Below are 18,315 nucleotides of genomic sequence, written 5' to 3'. Positions count from 1 at the left end.
CACTTGTTTACTGTCAGCGCTCAGTACTGCTGATTCTTAGACAAGTTAAGAAGAAAACCAATTACAGGAACAAAACACTCACAAGTTTGTATGCTATGGTTGCAAGAGACAGTAATACGTATATCTGTCAAGAGCTATTAGATATATTAAGATCTGTACCTGAAGAAGACCTTACAGGAAATAGTACCTGAATGCCCATTGTACATCTACATATGTGTATCTGCAGATTTCTCCTCCCTATTACTATATGTTGAGAACTTTGATTATAACGTGTATTCTCATAACATCAGCAAAGTAAGGTGATATTGGTTAGCAGAGATACGGTATTTATGACACTATGGCACTGAGAGAGTAAAACCAACTAGTCTATTTACATATATACATACGCAACACACAGCATAGGAAAAAGTGATCTGACTTACAGCAGATAAAGACGTTCATTTTACACATGACTTATGTACAGTTCTGTGACCAATCAGAAAATACATTCCTTCATTTTCTGTTACACAAGGTTTTGTCATGTATACAGCTGTACAACATTAAGTCTTAATCCTTGATATCCACACCTGACTACAATCAGTACAGTGACGTAGGTAAAATGAGCCATTTTAAATTTAACTATACAACATTAATATTTAATACATTTTCATATCAAAATCTCAATGCTATATCCATTCCACTCTTTGTGAACCACAAATCACTATTCATGTAGTCTTCTTCTCTTGGTTTGAAGTCAAATTGTGCAAAATTATACACATGTGTTGCTTACCTTAGAGTAAACTATGGATCTTTTTTTTTTAAAGACTGAACATTTTGTTTCCTGTCCAGAATCCCAATGGTGTTTATATAAGATTTGTGGGACTTGCCTGGCTAATTCCACTTTTGATGAGATACTGGGCAGATCTCAGTTGGAACCAGTTGTGTAACTGGACTCTTGGCCAAGATATGCCCTAACGACTTCACCAATTATCCATGGCAAACTACAAAAATGTTAACAGGATCCTGGCCAACATTAAAATACTTTAACATTTTGTTTGATCATACGTGCTTTTGTTTTTTTGGGTTTTTTGCTCATAAGGGACGTGGTGGCGCTGCAGGTTAAACCGCAGAAGCCTCTGTGCTGCAGGGTCAGAAGACCAGCAGTCGTAAGATCGAATCCATGCGACGGAGTGAGCTCATGTCACTTGTCCCAGCTCCTGCCAACCTAGCAGTTTGAAAGCTTGTAAATGTGAGTAAATAGGTACCACCTCAGTGGGAAGGTAACGGAGTTCGATGTGTAGTCGAGCTGGCCACATGACCATGGAAACTGTCTTTGGACAAATGCTGGCTCTATGGCTTGGAAACGAGAATGAGCACCACGCCCTAGAGTCAGACACAACTGGACTAAATGTCATGGGGAACCTTTACCTTTATGTGTGACCAGCACACCTCAGCTTGCCCAAGGCTATGCAGATACTTCAAATTTATACCTCAAGATCATTTTTTTTCTTGCATGGGAAATTAAAGCAATGGACCTATAGTTATTGCACTCTTTGGAATCTCCTTTCTTGGCGATTGGAATGTATGTTGAGCATTGCCAGTCTATGGGTCAATGTTTTGTTTTCAATATTTGTTGGCATATTCTTGTTAAGATTTTACCAGATTCAGACTCTGTGGCTTGAAACAGTTCTATTGGTAATTACTTCTACCATTGGTGATTTATTTCTTGCTATTATGGACATGACTAAATGACTAAACAACAACAAATTGCTTTCAGAGCAGCTTTTCACTTCACTTTCTAGAACTGGAGATTCTTTGTCATAGGATTCCTCTTCAAAGGAATCTGTCATCCTTTTATATCTTTTGTACTGGTCTTCAGTATAACGTTTCAATCTTCTCTTTATTTCATCCTGGTCAGATAGTGCACTTCCCTGTTGGTCAATCAGCATTCCTGATCTAAGATTAATTTTCCTTTTGATTTCTTAGATCTTCTTAAAGAGATCTCTTGTTTTGCCCCCTTTGTCCTACTATATTTCTTTGTACTGGTTATCGTAATTATCTTTGTCTCTACGTGACAGTCGCTGAAAAGCTGCATTCAGGATTCCAATCCTGTTTCTGTTACCTTTTACTTCTCACTTGTTCTTGGTTTAATTTGGCCTTGGTTCAAGTGAGCAGCTGGATGGGAGGCCCAGGTCTACATTTTATGAGATGCAATTTGGTGGTTCTGTGTAGTTAATTTGGTCAAATCACTGAGTATATGTGCAGATACCTCTGGCCATAGAAGGTGGGAAGTATTAGTCACTTTTATGGTAACCAATGATTACTGAGACTTGCAGGTCAGGACTATAAGATCCCTGGTAGTTGGATCGCAGTCAATTTGGGACTGATTCATTTCACCCATTCAGAATGTTGAAGTCTGGTAAAGAGTGAAATGGGAAGATCCCCCTACACTTTAAATGGTATCACCCAGGAAATGTGGGTCAGCTGTGTAACTTTCAGCTGAAGACCACAGTGGCTCAGCCATTATCTTTGGCAGGGTGAAAGTGTACTCTTTATTTTTTTTAGGATAAATGCACTTTCTTCCCTTGGTATATCCACTTGTACCTTAAGAAAGGGGTCCTAGTTCATTCAAATTGCTGGCATTTCATTTCTTTATTCCCATTCTCCAGTTTCAATGTGACAATGAGATCCTTATCAAATGTTTCTTACTGGCTAAAGAAAGCAAATTTGCCAGTTTCTTCCTTAATTGCACCAGCTGACAATTCATGATGTTTACATCCAACTATAAACACTTTTACTGCTTTAATTCATCATATAGAGGGGGAGGCAGTCTACAAAATAACCCTTCCTGTCTTTTAGAATATCGGCTTAAAGTCCCATTTACCTTATCAACAGATACATATGTTGGTCTATCCTAAGAGGAACTCTTTTGTTTCCATTTGGGAAATCCTGTATCTGAAATGAGCTATCCATGCCAAGGATCCCAATATCAATCCGTTTGACAAAACCTCACCTTTTCATTTAATTCAATATGTTCCACTGGTCTGACAAATATTTTCTACGTTTTTTGACTATAACATTGTGAAACAATAATTTGAATAATATGACCTTGACAACTTTGAGAAAGTTTTTAAAAAATCTGCTTAGAGTGGCGGAGAACAAAATACGGAGATTTGCCAGATAATATTTTGATGCTTGTATCTGATGCTTGTATAAGCAAAGATATCAGGGGTGCATTTATCCCTTTATCTGTTCAGACTGTATGCCAAACACATTATGCAGAAAGTCAGACTAGATTCAGATGAAGGAGGAATGAAAATTGGTGAAAGAAACAATAATGATTTAAGATATGCAGGTGACACTATCTTATTGGCAGAAAACAGCAATGAATTGAAATGACTTTCAGCAAAAGTGAAAGAAGAAAGTGCCAAAACAGGACTGCAGTTGAATGTTAAGACAAAAATCATGACTACAGAAAAACTACTGTACACAACTTTAAAGTTGACAATGAAGAAACTGAAACAGAGATTTTGTATACCTTCAGTGAGCCTCGTGGCACAGTGGTTAAACCGCTATACTGCAGCTAAAACTGTGCTCACGACCTGGGGTTCAATCCCAGGTAGCCGGCTCAAGGTTGACTCAGCTTTCTATCCTTCCGAGGTTGGTAAAATGAGTACCCAGCTCGCTGGGGGGGGGGGCAATGTGTAGCCTGCATAATTAACTTGTAAACCGCCCAGAGAGTGCTTGAAGCATTATGGGGCGGTATATAAGCAAGCACGCTTTTGCTTTTTATCAATCATCAATCCAAATGAAGGCTGCAGACAAGAAATTGGAAGAAGATTGAGACTAGGAAGGAAAGCAATGAAGGAATTAGAAAAGATCATCAACTGTAAATATGCATATCTAGAGACCACGACCAGGATCAGCCACACTACTGTACATACGATCATAATGTATGGATGTGAGAACTGGATAATTAAGAAAGCTGTTTTTATGTTTCCAATATCCGTGATAGCGGCAAATCTCCTTGTTGTAAATGTGATGTAATCAGTACAGTAGAGAATTTCCAAGGTCCTGAATTCTTTTGGGAAGTCTCACTATTTGCAATATGCTTTCATAGACTCATATAATACATTACAAGATTCAGCCCCTAAGAACAAGAATACTGTACTATATTCACAACATACAAACCTTCTCATTTAAGCCAAGATTGAATGGCTTCCTATATTTTATAACTTCTTTGAAATGATCCATGTCTTAAACAAATGCTGCTGATTATTCTGTATGCTTGCCAGCATAGCAGAGTTCAGAAAGGATCATCATGAATGTTCCATCCAGCATTCTCAGAGCAAAGAAGGCCAGGCAGTAATTGGCCACTATATGAACTAGAAATTTTGCACAACTCGGATAAAGGTAATAATCACCAAAGTTTGCTTCCTGGTCAATTATTAACAGAATTTCAGAAGGTGTATTTCATCATACTCACAATATCTTCCTTATAAGTGCATGAGAGAACAAAACCTGTTCAATAAGAAGAGATGAATTGTACCAAACTGCACTCATCTTCAGAGGACTGGAGTAGGAACTCTGTCCTTGCAACACAGCATGAACAGAGTTCCTATTCCAGTCCTCTGAAGATGCTGACCACAGAGACTGGCGAAACATCAGGAAGAACAACTTTCAGAACACAGCCAAAGAGCCCGAAAAACCCACAACAACCATTGATTTGGATTGTTTGAATTGATTCTTGGATAACTGATCTCTTAGACATGTACATCTGCTGCAGGGAAACCACAAACTAAACTGCAGTGAGCTGCTCTGAAAGCATCTGCAAGGGAATTCTGGAGAATTTACACATACAGTATGGCACACAACCCTTGTGCTTAACTGTTTATGGGCAGGTTTCAGCTTCTCAAAAAGGGCAACAGTTCACTTTGGAACCAAGTTGATTTGGATTGTTTCTCAAAGTGCAGAACTGGAATCTGAACTATATCTTACTTATACAATTTGCACAATGCTATCTGCATTATATTGGGCAACTGTGCTAGGATTGTTTTCTTTGGCCTTGTGACAATCTTGATAAACAAGCTTAGGCAGGGCTCCTTGCTGAAAAAGCTTCAGTTCATGCAACAGATACAGCATTCTCCGTTTTCCTATAAACTATGCTGATGCACAATGATTGTTACTTATAACACCATCTTATATGGAATCAGATCACAACACTAATTTAATATTGCTCGGTGATCAGAATCCAATTATATCAGGAACAACTGTACTTATGTTACATTTCTTTTTGACAAATAGGAATCTTTTCCTTATACAATTTCCACCACTTCTTTAGAAAGACGACATGGACATTTAACTTTTTTAAAAAATGTTACATATATTTTCTGCTTTGTTTCCTATAAGCTCAAGGTGGCATCCCTGCCACACCTCTTCCCAACTCTATTTTCATAAAAACCCAGTGATGTAGGTCATCTTGTGAATTTCACAGCTCAGTGGGGATTAGACCTTGCATCTCTCAAATCCCAGTCCAACATTTTAACTACTAACCTTCACTGGCTCTCTGGTTTCAAACATCAATCCTCCCTCTCTTGAAAACATTTTTAAAGAGGTTAGCCTCTGTTTATGTTAGGTGTGAACCAACAGAACAGAAACATTTAGAATGTGAATAAATAGATGTGTATGCGAAACAAAGACATTGCATGCTGTTTATCACTTATTTATTAACTCCAAACATTTAAACTGATCTACAAAGTATGCTACATTCACAAGGCAGTTTACAAAAGTATGTAACAGACAACAATTCAATGATGATTAACAGACAAACTAAATAATAGCACCTAAAAATAAATAACCAATCCAAACGTGATCTATACCTCCAGATTTTTAAAAAGTTACCAATATTGAGGCCTCTTTGGGAGGAAATTTCCAAAGGTGTGTATCCCTATTCCTGCTATCTGCCAGCCTAACGGCTCTCTTGATAGGCCAATAAATAGGATCCCTAACGCTGATGTTTGGTGCAGTCCTAAGTAGCTAAGATGCTAAATCAGCTGGCTTGGGCCTAGTTTAGCTCTGCCCTTTCCTCTTTCAATCTATTTGTTGTTGCCTGCCAATTGATCTCAAACAACAGAAGGGCAGTTGTGCTGGCATAAGGAGAATCTGCATTCCGAATCCACTACAGCTTGGATCACTTAACATAGGAGATAGTTTTCAGCCATTCTCAATGGGGGGCATATGACCCCCTAGGCAGAGGTCCCCAACCCCCAGTCCGAGGCCCAGTGCCGGTCCATGGCCTGAGCCAAACCGGGCCACAGAGACAGACCTCCCCCCACCCCCGCATGCACTCCCCCCGCACAGCCTGTTTGCACCTGCGTGTGCGCCTGCACCCACATGAGCACCCCACCCCTTCATACATGTGCATGAGTGCCCCTGAGCACTGCACAACCCTTTGCGCATGCACACAAGTACCCCCCACACGAGCATGCACTGCCCTTTGAACATGCACATGAGTGTGTGCACGCCCGCATGAGCACCTCTTCTCCTTTGCGCATGACCACTGGGGCAGTGCCTTCCCCAACTGGTCCACGGGGCTAAAAAGGTTGGGAATCGCTGCCCTATGGGGCCTTGACCCATTTGGAAGGGGGGCACAGACTGGAAATGATTCTTCACACATCACCTTATAAGGTTTATTTATTTATTTGATTTCTATCCTGTCCATCTAGACCAAAGGTCTACTCTGGGCGGTTTATAAATGTAAAAACAATAAAACCAATAAACATATACAGTGTTATAAATCCACGGTGGCGAAAGTATAAGAAATGAAGATATGGCAGGAGGGGAAGCCTATTTGTTATGCAGCTTGAACAATCCTGATTCGGCTTACATTATTGGCCTACATTTTTTTTCACATTATGTTTATGGCTGTTGCAAAAAAAAAGTTTGAGAATGGCTGGTTTAGGTAACTATTAAGGCTTCAAAGGGCTCAAATTACCTGTGAAGGATGCCAGGTCACCACAGAGACAATCCACTGACCACTTAGCGACACTACCCATGCTTTGCCTGGTGTGGTTTTTAAGCCCATAGGAACACATTAATGGTGTTTTAATGTGTTCCTATGGGCTTTTTTATTCCGTTTAGCGATGAAATCGCTTAGCAACATTTCCCCGGAACGGATTAACGTCGCTAAGCGAGGCACCACTGTACCAAGATCCAGGTCTATAGAGCCTGTGTCCTGAGCACACTCCTGTACTGCAGTGAGTCCTGGACCCTTTGTGCACGGCAGGAGAAGAAGCTGAACACGTTCCATATGTGTTGTCTCCGATGGATTTTTGGTATCACCTGGCAGGACAAAATTCCAAATAGAGTAGTCCTGGAATGAGCTGGAATTTTTAGCATATATACATTACTGAAACAGCGACGTTTGCGTTGGCTTGGGCATGTTGTGAGAATGGCTGATCGTTGGATTCCAAATGATCTCCTGTACGGAGAATTAGTGCAGAGAAATCGCCTCAGAGGAAGACCACAGCTGTGATACAAGGACATCTGCAAGCGGGATCTGAAGGCCTTAGGAATGGACCTGAACAGATGGGAAACCCTGCCTCCAGGCATTCAGCCTGGAGGCAGGCGGTACATCATGGCCTCTCCCAATTTGAAGAGACCCTTGTCCAGGAGGCTGAGGCATAGAGGCAGTCCTGGGAGCAGCAAAATCAGGGAGCTGGACAGGCGACACTGTATTTGTCTTCAGTGTGGAAGGGATTGTCACTTTTGAATTGGCCTCTTCAGCCACGCTAGATGCTGTTCCAAGTCCTCGATACAGAGCATGTTAGTCTCTTGAAACTGAAGGATGCCTAACTAATTTACAGAGCAGTCTGGTTCCAGGGCACGAGAGTTTACCATAACAGCAGGTTGAATTACATGTTGAAAGCAAGTGTTAAGCTGCTACCAGGAGATGCTTAACTGAGCCATTGTTCCGGCTGGTCCCAGTCCTCTAGTGGCTAGCCAATCAGCTGCAATCCTTCATGAAGCCAAGTAATTGGCAGCTTTTGCAAGAGCAACTCATGATCTCAGGGGGTGCCCCAGCACCATGAGGACATGGACAGCCTCAGCCTCTCAAGAAGAGATTCCCCAGTTCCAAGGACAAAGATAACACTCGCACACCAGTTCCAGACAGCTCTCCAATCACTTGGTCATTTTCTCTCTGTTGATTTCCAGTGCCTTTGAGATCTTTATCCCCATTTTTGCTGGTTCCTTCACACCAGCACCTTAATTTGGGTCTGGAAATGAAGAGGCAGCCAGTGTAACTGATGCAGAGTAGGGATAACATGATTTAACCACCTATCTTCCATGAGTATATGTGAAGCCCAATGACAAGTTTTGAACTTCATGGGCAATTTCATACAGATGTGCTTGCAGGTGTCTAACTTGGATGTACAGTGGGGTCTCTACTTAAGAACTTAATCCGTATTGGAAGGTGGTTCTCAAGTTGAAAAGTTCTTATGTTGAATATGCATTTCCCATACGAATGCATTGAAAACCATTTAATCAGTATCTGCTCTTTTCCGTCCATAGAAACTACAGTGGAACCTCTACTTAAGAACTTAATCCATTTTGGAATGGTGTTCTTAAGTTGAAACGTTCTTAAGTTGAAGCAAAATTTCCCATAGGAATGGACTGAAAACTAATTAATCCGTTCTGGCTGGTTTTTTATTATGTAGAGGTGCGTTCGTACATTGAAGCAGTAGTTCCCATAGGAACTAATGCAAAGCTGGTTAATACGTACTCTACCACTAGGGGGAGAATTTTTTTTTAACCTAAGATGACCTAAGGTTAAAAAAAGAGCAGGAAAGGTTTTTTTTCTTGTTCTTATCTTGGATTTCTGTTCTCAAGTAGAAGCAAAATTTAGCAAATGGAGCTGTTCTTAAGTTGGATTGTTCTTAAGTAGGGACGTTCTTAAGTAGAGACCCCACTGTAATCCAGGCATGAGTTAATATGGTTAGATCACATTTTCTCTGCTGCCAAATCTGCCTAAGCTTCTCGAAGGATGCTTGGTAACAGAAAACAAAATTGTTAAAGATTATCACATCCTCATCCCCCTGATGTTTCTTTTTTTTCAGGATGGAAAAAGAGAAAGGGCATGAGAGTAGGACAATTTTGGCCATGTCAGCCTTCAACAATGACCTCCACCAAATTCCCAGTGAGAGAATATGGCCTTTAAAGGGTAAAAAGGTTGCCAGTTCCTGGTTGAAAATTATGACATGTAGAAATGCATATGTAGCATTTGGAGGTCCTTATTTATTGACCCAACAAGGCCATCAGCATTTTAAAGGTTGCTGCAACTGCAAGACAAACAAGGCCAAAAAGGCTAAAAAGATTTAAAAGGTCACTACAATTAAAAGGAGGGGGGGAACCCACCACAATACTCATAACAAATCTGTAGATCCAAATCCGAGGTTTTCCAATACCAAATACACAGTAACCTAGCCACAACTTGAAAAGACAACAGATTTGAAATAAGGATCAAACAGTGGAAAACCAGCAATATAGATTGGAAAGCTGTGTTTTGCTATATCTGAGTGGGAAAAAAATCCTCAAGACAAACAGTGGAGCCATTTGGTGTGGAAGGATATACTTAGAAATCAACTCACCAATTAAGTCTATAATTATCTGCAAATGTACTGAAGGCTAAGCCCCACTGAACTCAGGCCTACTTCTGAGTATATACAAATAACATATGAGTGGAAGAGTTTAGGATTAGCAGAACATGGCTAATCAGTCACAACATTACTTAAATGTTAGTGAGGCAGATTCCAAAGTTATCTCTGTTAGTGGTTAAAAATGCAAAAAAAAAAAAAAAAAAAAAAAAAAACGTAGCTTGGACCTCCTCATATCTGAACTGACCAACCAAACTATGTCATGAACTTTTACTCATATCCAAATCCTGTGGAGTTGAATGAGACAATCCCTTGCTCTCTTTCCTTTCCTCACTTTCTCCAGGCATCACAGCAGTGAGGAGTGGGGTCCTGATTTTGCTGAGTAGACATCTTTGCCTGCTGTTGCTTTCTATGCACTGCAGGATAGAGGGCTGGTCATAGCATAGGATGTGTTTCATTTCTCATTTGGCCTGCATTTCTTCCTTTGAATGTCATAGTGATATGAATTGGCCCCAGCTAGCTCAAACCACCCTTGCCATACTCTTGTTTGTTTGCTCCCACCTGACAGGGAAGTCCAGTTTTCCCCACTCCATTGCCCAAAGCAATAGAATGCACAAGCAGGCAAAGCATTGAGGAAGCACTAAATAAAAGTGGCTGTTTTTATGTTTTTTCTTAACATTACATAGTGGCTCCAGTCTCCTATGCTGGGTGCCCAAAGGGCATTGCTTGCTGGCCTTACCTGACAGGAGGCACAGATGGGATACACAATTTGATGGAGGTTTAACGAGGATCCCACATTAAAAAAAATCATACGAAATCAGCATCCATTTGGGATTTCATGGATCCGCCTTTTACTTTCATCCAGACTTTGAGCATATAAAGAGTGGCCCTGGCTGCCAGATGGGCGGTAATAATAATAATAAACTGGCACATGCACTATGATACAAATCACTGTCCTCTTATTTAGGGGATATATGCGGACATTGTCAGTGGCGACCCTTTATCCGACTCATTCCCCGAAATTAGCACAGCGAAGGAACCGACCATCCTGGGAGCTTCCTAGAAGAAAAGCCTCTCTCCCTTTCCCAGTCTCTGCTGAAGGAGCAGCGAAAGCAATGGAAACAGATGTTCCTGTTTTCCTTCCTTCCGAATAGCAGCAGAAACGGTCACTCCGAGTTTAACTAAGCTACATACATTACGCCATCCGCCGCCAGGGAACGTAACCAAGGGGCTCTACATCCCCTCCCTCCCGCTTCCCCCCCCCCATACACTGCCACGTTCCAACTTATTCCTCCGCTGCTCGATGCAAGGCAAGCACAAGGGTGGAAGGCGTTCCCTCGCGCCCTCTCACCAATAAGATCGTCGAAGGCTTCATGCCTGCTTTGCGATTGGTGGGAGAGACATGCCACTCGAGTGTCGTCGCCTGAATGGGAGCCTAGCTGCCGGCTTGTCACCGTCGCCCTCGTGCCAGCCCCGCCCCCTGCTGCCGTGAACGCACCCAAACGTTTTCCTTCCCTCCCTCCCTCCCTTCGCATTGCTTGGTGGCCTTACCTGACAGGAGGTGACATGGCCCCGCGCAGGAGCCCCAAAAGCGGCAGCCCCGGCCCCGGTTCCCGGAGAGGTCAGTAAGGGCTGCCCACCTACCTGGGCCTGCATCACTCTTACCCTAGTCGGGGCTTATGGGTAATGGTGGGAAAGATGCCTTGCCCGCCTTTCTGTCCTTCAGGGCTGGGACCCAACCTGACGGGAGGGCCCCCCTCAATGGTCTCGGGTGGGTCGGCGGGTGAGGTGAGGGAGGTGCCCCCTCCCCCTCCCCCGTCTTTCGAAGTTGGCACCCTGAAGGTCCAGCTCTTCCTCCCCATCCCGGGGAACGTGCTTGCCCTCTCCCCAAAACCCGCCACCCTCTTGGAAGCCCCTCGCTTGGATGTGGCTTCCTCTGGCTGTGCTCACCGAATGAGGAGGTGGGGGGGCGGGCGGCAGCACAGAGCTGTGCAAGGAATTAAAATGGAAGGCAGGGCTCCAGCAAAACCTCGCGGCCTCTCTCTCTCTTGCTCCCCCTAATCCCTTCAACTCTGACCTCCTCCCTGCCTGAACCCATAACGCGCGCGCGCGCGCAGTGCCTTGCTGCGCTTCTTTTTTTACAAAAAATGCTTTGTGCACAAGTCACACCTCTGTACTGGGAGAGGGGAGAGAGGCTGTAACTTTGGAAGTCAAACTTGTGAACTGTAACGGGTCTGTCATATAAATGTGTATGTGCTTGTAAATCCAGTTTACACTTACACAATGTAAACTGTGTAATGTTCACACTTTGCCAGGAGTAAATCCTGGGAAATTTGCTTGAGTTTATCTCTGAGGATCTATGCGCTAGAGCAGGCTAGAACACATCATTTTTCATCATTTGAAGATTACTCTTGTGTTGCAAATGAATTGATGCAGATCACGTGTTGAGTAACAGTGTTGTACAGGCATGTGAAAGTTCTCCCAGAATCACTACATATCCCCCTCCCTGGCCTTTTTTGTTTAGTAGCTTTTGACAAAGCCCACCAGTCACAAGGCTGTTCAGTTTGCAGTCCAGCTGTGGTCATTTTGGGACATCTGAGAGCAAACTAATGCTGCTTTCCGAAGGAATTCTCACACTCTAAGGGTAAACATAAAGTTTTTATGTTTTTCTTAACATTACATAGTGGCTGCAGTCCCCTATGCTGGGTGCCCAAAGGGGTGAACAAAAGAGGAACTGCCCACAGACCTTTCTTGCTTGGTGTGAAGGGAAAGACCAAGAGCTTCGAGTCTTTCAGATAGTGCCGACTCTCTTAAAAACATCCAAGCTGACTCAGACCAGCCCTCCTTCTACCCCTGGTCTTACAAGGGATCAAGGGACAGATACGTGTGATTTAGCTGAGGAGAGCAAGCAAGGGAAAGGGGTTTCTTGTGCAGTAGACACCAGAGAGTTGGAAGAAGAACTGAAAGGGTTAAAGTTAACCACCCCTTATAAGGAAGATTTGGTGGGAAGGAAGAAGGAGGATCCAGGGGAGGATGAAGGGGGGCTAGGGGAGATAAAAGTGGGAAGGGAGAGTATCCCAGGGGGAGGGTTGGGAGATGGTGTGGATGGAAAATCCATGGACGGGAAGCTGTGAGCAGTTGCGTGTACCAAAAGAGGAGGCCGAGAGTCGTCGGAAGAGGGGACTGCCACAAAGGCCCTCTTAGTGGGGTGAAACTGAGGCTCGAGCCTGGTGCAAGAAGCTCCATGAGGAGAAGGAGGCTCGGGTGAGGGAGAACGAGGCCCGCCAAGCATGGCATATAGAGCTGCTGAGGAAGATGGGGTGTCACCTGGTCCCTGGGGTGCCTTGCCTCAAGAAGGGGACCCCTCCTGGGGATGGATGGTGGACGAAGAAACCCTCCCACTGTTAAGTCCACATGACCCCAACCTAGAGGAGGAGGTACCGGGACAGGTCCCTGTTGGACCGTGGAATGTTACTCCTGTTAATCTGTTGAACGACAGTTTATGGATGCCCTTGTGTGAACCTTTGCTACCGCAAGAGACTAAAACTAAGACTAAAGTTAATATCGAAGTTCCTTTTACTGAGTTAAATAAAGACAAAGTGTTGTTGGACAAAGGTGTCTCGACTCCTTCCTGGGATGAACGGGAAGCCCTTGTGACTGAACCCTCACACTTGGATTCTTTTTATGAACATGGCCATGCTTCCTCATGCAAGGAGCTGATCCTCTACTTGAAGGTGTCTTCTCTTTGAAGAACCATCTAGATCTAATGATAAAGTGTTTTGTTTAGAGATGTAAAATCACTACTAATGGTACTTCCAGAGTCACAAGTATGTTATGTTGGCAGTAGAGATGAGAAGGCCTGGAAAAAAAACCCCAAAATGGGGGGGAGGAACAGTCTTTTCCCTTGTTTTTCCAACGCCATTTTATATGGCTTCAAAATTTCAATACATTTTACATCTCTAGGAGGACCTTATCTAAAAATCATGAGGATCCGTGCCTCAGATCCATGTTTTTGCACCACTGCAAACCCATGAATTCACTGACGTAATCTGTGGACAAATATGGAATCTCTAATTCCATGATGATTTGGCACAGATCCCACAGGCTGTATCTTAAATATTACAGATCCTTTGCTTCATAAGGTTGTGATTTGGTGTTGCAAATACATGGCTGTGGGGTGCAGGCATATATGGGACCTACAATTTTATAGTGGTTTGTGGTAAGTACCACTTAGAAACAATGGCTTGGATCACTGTTTTTGTGCTTCTGGAAAACCATGCATTGATGGATCAATGATTACTGAGGACACAAATTGACCCTATGTTTCAACAGTGGTTTGGGGTTTGGAGCAGATCCTTCATAAAAATCATGTGGATTTATGAGAATCTGTGCCTTTTTGCACTACAGCAAAGCGATGTGTTGGATTTATTATTTCTGTGGCGTAGTCTGTTGGCACAGATGGGATCCCTGATTTGATAGTGGTTTCAGGAGGACCCCGTTATAAAAACCATATGCAACTATGAGGATACACACCTCAGATTCATGTTTTTTGAGCCACTGGCCAATGGACCCATGATTTCCCTGTGAACGTTGTAGGCACAGATGGGATCCACGAGTTGATGGAGGTTTAACGAGGATCCCACATAAAAAAAAAAAATCATACGAAATCAGCATCCATTTGGGATTTCATGGATCCGCCTTTTACTTTCATCCAGACTTTGAGCATATAAAGAGTGGCCCTGGCTGCCAGATGGGCGGTAATAATAATAATAAACTGGCACATGCACTATGATACAAATCACTGTCCTCTTATTTAGGGGATATATGCTGACATTGTCAGTGGCGACCCTTTATCCGACTCATTCCCCGAAATTAGCACAGCGAAGGAACCGACCATCCTGGGAGCTTCCTAGAAGAAAAGCCTCCCTCCCTTTTCCAGTCTCTGTTGAAGGAGCAGCGAAAGCAATGGAAACAGATGTTCCGGTTTTCCTTCCTTCCGAAAAGCAGCAGAAACGGTCACTCCGAGTTTAACTAAGTTACATACATTACGCCATCCGCTGCCAGGGAACGTAACCCAAGGGGCTCTACATCCCCTCCCTCCCGCTTCCCCCCCCATACACTGCCACGTTCCAACTTATTCCTCCCCTGCTCGATGCAAGGCAAGCACAAGGGTGGAAGGCGTTCCCTCGCGCCCTCTCACCAATAAGATCGTCGAAGGCTTCATGCCTGCTTTGCGATTGGTGGGAGAGACATGCCACTCGAGTGTCGTCGCCTGAATGGGAGCCTAGCTGCCGGCTTGTCACCGTCGCCCTCGTGCCAGCCCCGCCCCCTGCTGCCGTGAACGCACCCAAACGTTTTCCCTCCCTCCCTCCCTCCCTTCGCATTGCTTGGTGGCCTTACCTGACAGGAGGTGACATGGCCCCGCGCAGGAGCCCCAAAAGCGGCAGCCCCGGCCCCGGTTCCCGGAGAGGTCAGTAAGGGCTGCCCACCTACCTGGGCCTGCATCACTCTTACCCTAGTCGGGGCTTATGGGTAATGGTGGGAAAGATGCCTTGCCCGCCTTTCTGTCCTTCAGGGCTGGGACCCAACCTGACGGGAGGGCCCCCCTCAATGGTCTCGGGTGGGTCGGCGGGTGAGGTGAGGGAGGTGCCCCCTCCCCCTCCCCCGTCTTTCGAAGTTGGCACCCTGAAGGTCCAGCTCTTCCTCCCCATCCCGGGGAACGTGCTTGCCCTCTCCCCAAAACCCGCCACCCTCTTGGAAGCCCCTCGCTTGGATGTGGCTTCCTCTGGCTGTGCTCACCGAATGAGGAGGTGGGGGGGCGGGCGGCAGCACAGAGCTGTGCAAGGAATTAAAATGGAAGGCAGGGCTCCAGCAAAACCTCGCGGCCTCTCTCTCTCTTGCTCCCCCTAATCCCTTCAACTCTGACCTCCTCCCTGCCTGAACCCATAACGCGCGCGCGCGCGCAGTGCCTTGCTGCGCTTCTTTTTTTACAAAAAATGCTTTGTGCACAAGTCACACCTCTGTACTGGGAGAGGGGAGAGAGGCTGTAACTTTGGAAGTCAAACTTGTGAACTGTAACGGGTCTGTCATATAAATGTGTATGTGCTTGTAAATCCAGTTTACACTTACACAATGTAAACTGTGTAATGTTCACACTTTGCCAGGAGTAAATCCTGGGAAATTTGCTTGAGTTTATCTCTGAGGATCTATGCGCTAGAGCAGGCTAGAACACATCATTTTTCATCATTTGCGGATTACTCCTGTGTTGCAAATGAATTGATGCAGATCACGTGTTGAGTAACAGTGTTGTACAGGCATGTGAAAGTTCTCCCAGAATCACTACATATCCCCCTCCCTGGCCTTTTTTGTTTAGTAGCTTTTGACAAAGCCCACCAGTCACAAGGCTGTTCAGTTTGCAGTCCAGCTGTGGTCATTTTGGGACATCTGAGAGCAAACATGCTGCTTTCCGAAGGAATTCTCACACTCTAAGGGTAAATGCTTATTTTGTGCAAAGTGGGAATAGTCTAATATATTTTGAGGACAACAGGAAGAGATTACAGTACAGTACCTGTAAGAAACGTTAAGTTTAGGGCTTAAGAAAATAAATCAGGTTCATACTTTTTTCTGTGAAGGTCATGAAAAAAAAGTTTTTATGTTTTTCTTAACATTACATAGTGGCTGCAGTCCCCTATGCTGGGTGCCCAAAGGGGTGAACAAAAGAGGAACTGCCCACAGACCTTTCTTGCTTGGTGTGAAGGGAAAGACCAAGAGCTTCTAGTCTTTCAGATAGTGCCGACTCTCTTAAAAACATCCAAGCTGACTCAGACCAGCCCTCCTACCCCTGGTCTTACAAGGGATCAAGGGACAGATACGTGTGATTTAGTCGAGGAGAGCAAACAAGGGAAAGGGGTTTCTTGTGCAGTAGACACCAGAGAGTTGGAAGAAGAACTGAAAGGGTTAAAGTTAACCACCCCTTATAAGGAAGATTTGGTGGGAAGGAAGAAGGAGGATCCAGGGGAGGATGAAGGGGGGCTAGGGGAGATAAAAGTGGGAAGGGAGAGTATCCCAGGGGGAGGGTTGGGAGATGGTGTGGATGGAAAATCCATGGACGGGAAGCTGTGAGCAGTTGCGTGTACCAAAAGAGGAGGCCGAGAGTCGTCGGAAGATTAAGAAGTGTGCTAACTTGCAGGAAAACTAGGCTTTTTTTTGCAATGCTGGCCTTGTTGTTGTTGTTGTTGTTGTTGTTGTTGTTGTTTTTGCATTAAAGCATTAAAGCATGTTTTACGATTACTATTTTCATACAGCCACTGTAACTTATTTTAATGAAAACTGGATCTTTTCGATATTGCTATTATATAAGCATTTTAGGTAGATGAATTAAAAGTGTTCCTGTTTATTCTGATATGTGTGTTTTGGGTGCTATGGGTTATCACAGCTTTGCTTTTTGTTAAGGCATCCTGTGCTAAATATGTACAATATTTATTTTGATGTGGAAGGATACCAAGCACAATTTTAATTATTATTTCTTTGTTCATAAGTATTTATAAACTGTACAGATTGGAAAATTACAAAGGTGAGTACTATAATAATAAAATATATCAGTTGATAATTTATGCTTGCGTAAGTGACACTGTGTACATCATAGCAGCAAATTGCCACTTTTTTCCTTTTTTATGTAAGGATGCCACAGTACAATTAATAAATGCAGCAGATAATTTGTGTCTAGTAATGGGCAACATCAAGAGGCTTTGAGGCAGCTAACATCAAATCTTCCATTTTGAGGGGCATAGAATACAATAACATAGATACTAGATAATTGATTCTGTCAACAAGGGTTGTTTCTCAGGTGAAAAGGTTTATGTTGGTTTCTATTATAATATGTGCCATGTTTTTCTAATGCGTGTGTTAAGAGATGTTGTACTGTCTGAAAACTGTCTCACTGAACAGCAATTGCGAGGTTGTCCGCATTGATAAAACTTTCAGTGCTTTGAGAAGGTGGTTGATCATTGGTGTATATGTTAAACAAAATAGGAGCCACTTTACTGCTCTAGGGTAGACCACTAAATTGCCACTGAATAACAGGGTACAGGTTATGTTCCTAGGAATTGTGTGGTAAAGTGGCAGTTGGGTTCTGACCATAATATGCACAAATATACAATGCAGTGTATAAGGTACAAAAATACACAAAGCATATATTAATATGCAATCGTTTGTACTATGTAGGGAAAGCCTGCATCAATTACTGTTTTCTACATGGATCTAAAACAAGTTTCAATGCATGTCAAATTTAGGAAGTACATTCACTTAGTAGATGCTGCAGTGCTAAAGTTCATGCTTTGAATGACTTCAAAGAAGATCTGAGGAGCATGTGGCACAACCAGGATGACATTACTTATTAAGTTTCCATGTTAAAATGTATTTACAACCTGTCTCCACCACATTGCAGTGAATTCTGCCTAGGTTTAAACATTGTAAACATAGTTTGTATTATGGAATGAAGTCATGAATATTAATGCATACATTTTGCAATTAATTAATAGTTTTCTGTCACAAACCAATTGTTAAAATGGTTACTTGGATAATTCCTTTGTTTTTCAGTAGACTTATGAGGAGCTAATAATATCAGCTTCAGATAGTGTACTTAGCTATGACTGTTTTTTGTTTTTGGAGTTTTTTGTTTATT

At 43.3% G+C, this 18,315-nt stretch overlaps 2 protein-coding genes across 11 annotated transcripts in view; one reads left to right on the top strand and one right to left on the bottom strand.

Moving 5' to 3' along the window:
- LOC110089692 (uncharacterized) overlaps positions 1–11,717 on the bottom strand; it is a 48,259-nt gene extending 36,542 nt beyond the window's left edge. Inside the window, exon 1 of the transcript XR_013545419.1 lies at positions 11,583–11,717. The gene's annotated coding sequence lies outside the window, so the exon portion shown is untranslated. The remainder of the gene's footprint in view (positions 1–11,582) is intronic.
- Positions 11,718–14,945: 3,228 nt separating this feature from the next.
- Positions 14,946–18,315, top strand: part of ASPH (aspartate beta-hydroxylase) — a 183,782-nt gene continuing 180,412 nt past the window's right edge. For all 10 annotated transcript variants that reach the window (XM_072998981.2, XM_072998979.2, XM_072998975.2 and 7 more), the window contains exon 1: positions 14,946–15,102. In XM_072998981.2, the coding sequence (XP_072855082.2) occupies positions 15,048–15,102 (55 nt within the window). In that variant the 5' untranslated portion in view covers positions 14,946–15,047. The remainder of the gene's footprint in view (positions 15,103–18,315) is intronic.

Source organism: Pogona vitticeps, chromosome 4 (genome assembly GCF_051106095.1).
Source record: "Pogona vitticeps strain Pit_001003342236 chromosome 4, PviZW2.1, whole genome shotgun sequence".
Lineage (NCBI taxonomy): Eukaryota > Metazoa > Chordata > Lepidosauria > Squamata > Agamidae > Pogona > Pogona vitticeps.
This window is presented reverse-complemented; position numbering and strand designations above follow the sequence as displayed.